A 6,729-nucleotide genomic window follows, 5' to 3' on the forward strand; every position below is an offset into this window, starting at 1 on the left:
AAAAAGAAAACTAAAAAAAAAAAAAAAATCCTAACCAGTAACCAGTTTCATTTCTTTCCTTTGTTGTTATCGGTCACTTTTATCTTGCCGGTGGTACACTTTCTCTTGGGTATATTTTTTTTTCTTTTCTTTTCGGCAGATTGATGGATGCGGTGAGATATGTACACAGCTGCGTCTTTCACACCCCTAATCGCACAAAGAAAGTAATGAAAATTGTTCCCTGCACATGGCAATCAAGACACCCTGTTAGATTTATGCACAACTACATCTATCAAACCAGGAATCATAGGAATATTGTACTAAATAGTGTTAACGAGCCGGAATTTAAAACAGCTTCAGAATCAACTACCACCGAGTTTGTAACAAAGCTAACTCAGTTAAACAAAGAGAGGATACAAAAACAAAGATGGGATGCATCCATGCAAATAGAAAAGACCCGCGCATCAAAAACGACAGGAATGAAAACAACGAAGAATAAAAAGGTAATTCTTAAAGATTGTGTTGTTTTCGTGTTGTTTTCTGTACATATCTTACTTTGGTTTGGTCTATTCAAATCTGTGGATGATTTCTCAGACAAAAAACAACGTGGTGCAGCGAACAAAAACTCACGGTTTGTTCTTGGAAACAAATTATCCATGTTTATCTATATATGGCGAGGTATGCTATCATATAGAGTTACGTTCAACAACGTTTGATACCTACGTTTTACTGTCTCACCCTTTTGGTTTAATATGCAGATGGACCAGGACTTACATTACGCGGTAAGAAATTCAAATGATCATATTTTTAGATGTGTTGCATTTAAATTTTCCGACTGAAAATATCAAATTGGGCCACAAGATTAAACATTTAGCGAGGAATGGTGTTCTGATTGACTTCCATGATATGAAGGTTTGTTCATTTTGTTTTTGTCCTATGAGTTTATTTTATTTTACATGATATGTATTTACACTACTATCTATAACCGGTTCATATGATGATGACAGCCAATTGAAGACCGGCACTACTATCTATAACCGGTTCATATGATGATGACAGCCAATTGAAGACCAGCAGATTGTAGCTGATTTTGGGGAGATAAAATACGTTGCAACTCCTGAGGTATGCAATATTACATTTACAAACCTTCTTATCATTCAGTTGGTCTATTGTCGATACAATGAATCCTATTTTTATAGAAAGACCGTCAAATGGCAGACCGCATTTACCTTAGTTTGCACTATGGGCCTCAATGGAAACCAAAAGTTATTGGGCTTTGGACATTCTAGTTAATTATATAGTTAAACGTTTAAAACAGACTGAGATTTCCACAAAGCCAAAACAATGGCACCGTGACCCAATGACCTCTCCACATCAATCTGTAATGTAAAGTTGAGCAGAGAGGAGAACAATGGCATCGGATCTGCACACTGACTACTTAAAACCATCTCTCGCCTAATCAGTCACCACATTTGAACCTCGGAAGCAACCAACGGACTAAAACCTATGCAGTACAGCAACACCTTTGCAGAGAACACTCCAGACTAAAAACCCTGCGGAAAAGAAATTGAAGGTCCAAGAACTTCCTGCAGTAAAGCCCTTGGCCTGAGAACAGGTGTTGCAATCCTTTAAGAAGGCTTTTGCACCATCTAGAGTCCCCCAAACAATCTGCAGTCGACTAATAACCCTGAAAAAGAGAATTTCCAGCTAGTGGGAAAGTTACTGCACCAACAAGAGACTCGAAGCATTCTGCAGATCAGTCTGTGTTCACGAGTATGTCCCAACTGCTCCAGATTAGGCTGGGAATTATAAATTTAAATACATCAGTATCACACGACCACAGTACAAGAGTTTGTTTCACCAGATCAATCTATTCAGCTGAATTTTTATGCCTTCCACCAAAGAATCGATTATTTCTTTCCTTCCATAGTAGCCAACACACTGCGAAATGAAGAATACCCCATATTTTCCTCCCTCTTCCTTGCAGAACATTGTAAGACCAAGCCTCAAACAACTCCAATAAGGTTCTCGGGAGTGGCCAAGAGATCTTGAACGTCTTTAAGAAATAATCCCAAATTTCGAACGCGAAATTGCAGTGCATTAACATATGTTCCACTGATTCCCTTTCAGCATTACAGAATAAGCATAGCTCACTTTCAATTTGGATACCTCTTTGCCGCAACATAACTCTTGTAGGTAAAGAATTTTGAAATCCAGCCCACAATATGAAGCTAACTTTGTGTGGAATATCACTTCTCCATAGAAATTGCTGAAATTGGCATTGCTCTAACTCACCAATTAGCGCATCATAACAGCTCTTGGTGCTGAAGTCATTCACAAAATTCAGTTCATCTTCCTCCTCCACCAGCTCCGGAACCGTACCTTAATCTCTTCTTAGAAGATCCCATTCTAAACGTTCATTGGCATTCAGGTTTTTCTTAAAATTCCATCGCCATTCATTCCCTTCAATCATCTCTGCCACTGAAATATTTTTATCTTTGACTGCCTTGAAAATCACCGGGAACAGATCTTTAAGACAACCCCTATTCAACCATTTATCACACCAAAATCTGGTACCAGTACCATTTTTTAGCGTAATAGTTGTCAAGTTTTGAATATCTTGCACCACATTAACCGCAATTTTCCACAAGCTCCTGCATTGAGGCTGATTATCAACTGCCGGTAACAATAGTTCTTCTTTAACCTTGAACTTCTGCTACATTAATCTCCCCCATAAAGCATTTTTCTGTTTTGAATACCTCCAGACCCATTTGGCTAGCAACGCTGTATTCGTTTTCCTAGTTTCTAACACCCAACCCTCCATTCACCTTTGGATAACACACTGTTGTCCAAGCTACCCAAACAAGTTTTCTTCTTCCAAATGTGAGACTTTTACCATGTTTGTGTTAGATATTTGCACGACTCTTTCTTTCCACATCAACATCACCACTATCCCGGCCTCTTTTGGCTTGCATTATCACATCAACATATAAGACAAATTATTTATTAATTATAACGAGACTACCTGACAATCCGGTTGGATCAGGACCATTGAAGTTCATGGTTTGTTCATGACATTTTTGAAATATGTTTTCCCGCATGGTGTTTACCTTGTTGTTGTGCACCATTGATAAAATCTTAGGCAAAATAAACGTAATTAACATTCATCTTCAATGACAATGAATTTTAAACTCCTGAACTTTGGTACTTTTTTCCCGGGATTGAGGTTGAGATTGAGAAGCCATATTAGAGAAAATTAAGAATTATGAATTATAGAGAAGGTGTGATTAGTGTATCTTGTTTTAGATAAAAAGAAGAGTGAGAGATTTAGAAATTCTGGTGTGAGTTGAAATGAATTTGAAATTGAATATTTATAGGGAATGGAATCCTGACTGTTGGATAATGAACCATTGAATGATGACCACAACATCGAGTAATACAGAGACTATTGCTAGCGCTTTAATGACTACAAGCGATATAGTGACCACCGGACTGTGAAGTCTCTATCGCTAGGTAGAATCTCTATCTCACCCGGCTAAATGGTAAATATATAATTTAGCCATATATGTTTGTCACTTTACCATGCCCGTAATGGATGCGAAATTTTTTTACGGAAAATGGGTCATTTGTCCATATATTTTTAAAACACGGTTCAAATAGACGAGTAGAAATTAGTATGGGTGAAATGGACACAAAAATAATAGCAAGAATGAAACTGGTTTCATCCTGGCTTAAACTTAGAAAAGAGCGAGGATGAAACTGGTTGCATCCTGATGTAAATTAAAAACAAAAAAAAGTATTTGAAAATGGGCAGGATGAAACTGTTTAGATCCTGGCTATTTTTAAAATTTTGTCCATTGAAACAGTATCAAATTTTACATGTCTTTTTCACCCAAAAATTATTGATTTTGGTTTTTTTAACCAAGTTTGTGAATTTTTTAACTGTGCCAAATACTACAAGCGTAGGAAGTAAGAACCGGCAGTAGTTCCTAGAAAACAATTCTTTCTTAAAATTACTTTACCACCATTTCACTATCTAAATTACTTTTTGTTTTAGGCATTTTATTCGCTGGTTTGAATGGATTAACGGTGGAGGTGAATGGCAATCCCCTTGGGCTCGCAGATGTCGAGGGGCAATGCCCCTACTGATTCTGTATCTCTGTCGGTTTTGATTGCTTCTTCAAACAAAATAACAAGTCGGTTATAAGTTGCTTTGACATGTTCTGTCACTTTGAGTGTGAGTCACACATATTCCCAACTACGTGTCATCTGTGTCGTACAAGTCCCGATTAATTTCATTTTTAGCTTGCAATTAATTGATATATATATATATATATATAGAATCAGTAGGATTCTTCTTCAGCAAAAATATGAATCAGTCTGAGATGATTCTTCAAAATACACTCCCTGATGATATTGATCTCAACATAGCTTCTTTTCTCCAGGTTCTTTTCTGTTACTTTCTTACTAGGGTCTCAAATTCTTGACTTCTTTTTGCTTCGTGATTTTCTAAATATGGGTTTTGATGGAAAATGATTAATAAGGTGTTGGAGCTCTGCTCGTTAGGTTCTTGCTCTAAATTTTGGCGGGAGTTGTGTTCTACTGATTATCTTTGGGTTTCTCTATCTAAAGATAGATGTCCTGCTTTGGGTATTTCTTCAGAATCACCAATTCCTTTGATTCTAAATAACAGCAATACAGGATCATCATCACTATCATCCAATGAAAATATCCAGGTACAAAATTCGTCTGCTAAGGTAAGAATGTTTCTTCATCTCAAATTGGAATTTGTCTATGCTTTTACAATTTCTTGCCAGTATTTGAATATTTAATTATGTAATTGACTGATTGAGATTGAATAAAATTCAAAAACACCCATGGAGACTGGTAGGCTAGAATCAGCCCCTGGTCAAAAATATGAGACTCAGCCCCTGGCCAACAGGGCTATTCCCAGTTGGTTTAAGTCATCACCACTGAATTCATGTGAAATCATGTTTATTTTGAGAAAACAGTCAGAATCCAATAAAATGATCTTTATTTAGGGAAAAATTGCTCATAAAGTTGAATGGGAACTTATGTTTTGTTTTTTAAATTTATACTTTAGGGATGGAGGAGATTTTACATAAACAAACATGGTGATATGGCTAGTAGAGCTAGTAATATTATTAAGTTTGTAGAAGAAGGCACTAGCCCATCAAATTTCTTGAGGTTGGGGATTTTGTGAAAGCAGTTCAGGACTTATCTTTGATGGATTTTGGGCTTAAAGATGTTCTCATGTTCTTCTTCTCGTCCAAACAGAATGTGTTGGTTAACCTCGCCGGCTTGCACTACTGCATGTTTTGGCTTAATGTATCGGTAATAAATGATTCTTCCCTCAATTTTACCAATACACTCTATGTTGCAAATTCATTTTACCCTCCACTAATTGTTGTTTCGGTTATGTATTCTTGAGCTTGTTTTTCAGTTGATTGATTCATGTTATAATCATTGTCAGACTGAAGATGCCATTGCCGCTCTTAGGAATTGTAGCATACAAGAGCGAGAACTCTGTGTGAGTTGGTGGAAACTAGGAAGATGGTTTTACGGATTTCATATGCGTGATGAATCCAACATCCGAAGGGTGTCTTTAGGAGATCTTGCATTAGCAAAAGAAAATGAAGTTCTCGCGGTACTCTGTAGAGGAGCAATACATGAGGTGTTGCGCGTTCAGATCTCTATCCCTCCTCCTGCTTGCATCACTTCCCTTCATGCTCAATAGTGGCTGCATCCCATCCAGGTACGCTAATATGTCTGATATGCAATTTATGTACATTGCAGTGTAATGTTTGTCGAAGGTTCAGTTCCCAGCTAATTTCCCGTCTCTATAAAACTCACCTGCCTCTTGTGCATATATGGTTTTCTTTTAGTCACTCGATATGTATCAATATGCTCAATAAATGTAAATATGCTCATTACACATGGCTATAGATTCGATCGTTCATTTATGGTTTTATGTGAATGATTCGTAAAATAACAAAATCTGAAATTTATGTACTGTTTCAATGTTTTAATCGGAGTATTTGTATTTGAGTTGCAAGTATTATGCTATTAAATATGAGAGGAGGTTATCTAGAGATTCTGCTTTTCACTCTCTATAGACGGCAGAACATCGATCAGTAAGTCATGAAGAGTAAGAGAAGTAACATGGTAGGTAGTTGTAAGGAAATCGTCTTTTTGATCTGCAAATGTAAGCATATACTGAACGAGGTCAGCAGAAGTGTGCAAAGTGCAACTAAAAGAGCTTACAAACTAACCCCTTGCAAAAAAAAACTTCAGAAATGCAGAACCAAAGAGCAACATAAAGAGGACTATCTTGTGAAAATACTGTCCCAGGAAGCTATTACATAAGCGTCTAGTTTGTATTAGAATGATTCATGGTAGAGAATTTGGTGTCAGTCGATCAAACGAGTATTTGTACTATCTATGAAATCTCTGATGAACATTTCAACAGATTTTGTGGTTGATTCCTTAGCAAGTGAATACAACAAGACTGTTCTTACATTTACAACTTATCATCTTCATTCATGGTTACCTTTAGTGTATATTTACGTTTAACTGGCAAATAACAAGGAGGAGACTGAGATGATATTAGTGTTCGCTAATAGCCTCCTTGCGTTTCATGTCAAGAAAAATCTCCTGATATGATGCAGTAATAATCATCAGTATCTGATTAGACTAGATGTGAGGTAATTTTTCCTTTTAATGTTTCTT

General features: G+C 36.7%; 1 protein-coding gene across 5 annotated transcripts; it reads left to right on the forward strand.

Moving 5' to 3' along the window:
- The first annotated feature begins 4,248 nt into the window (after positions 1 to 4,248).
- On the forward strand, positions 4,249 to 6,526 carry LOC113350198. Of its 5 annotated transcripts, none has more exons than XM_026594303.1 (5): positions 4,249 to 4,424; positions 4,524 to 4,715; positions 5,084 to 5,187; positions 5,278 to 5,334; positions 5,474 to 6,526. In XM_026594303.1, exons 1-5 carry the CDS (start codon positions 4,350 to 4,352, stop codon positions 5,532 to 5,534), a joined length of 489 nt encoding a protein of 162 aa, XP_026450088.1. In that variant the 5' UTR covers positions 4,249 to 4,349; the 3' UTR covers positions 5,535 to 6,526. The 5 variants fall into 5 exon arrangements, 4 of the variants coding, with proteins under 4 accessions (XP_026450088.1, XP_026450087.1, XP_026450085.1 ...); XM_026594302.1 differs by having other exon boundaries at positions 4,250 to 4,424; positions 4,524 to 4,736; XR_003360659.1 differs by having other exon boundaries at positions 4,258 to 4,424; positions 4,546 to 4,736; positions 5,084 to 5,334.
- The last annotated feature ends 203 nt before the right edge of the window (positions 6,527 to 6,729 follow it).

Source organism: Papaver somniferum, chromosome 2, assembly GCF_003573695.1.
Source record: "Papaver somniferum cultivar HN1 chromosome 2, ASM357369v1, whole genome shotgun sequence".
Lineage (NCBI taxonomy): Eukaryota > Viridiplantae > Streptophyta > Magnoliopsida > Ranunculales > Papaveraceae > Papaver > Papaver somniferum.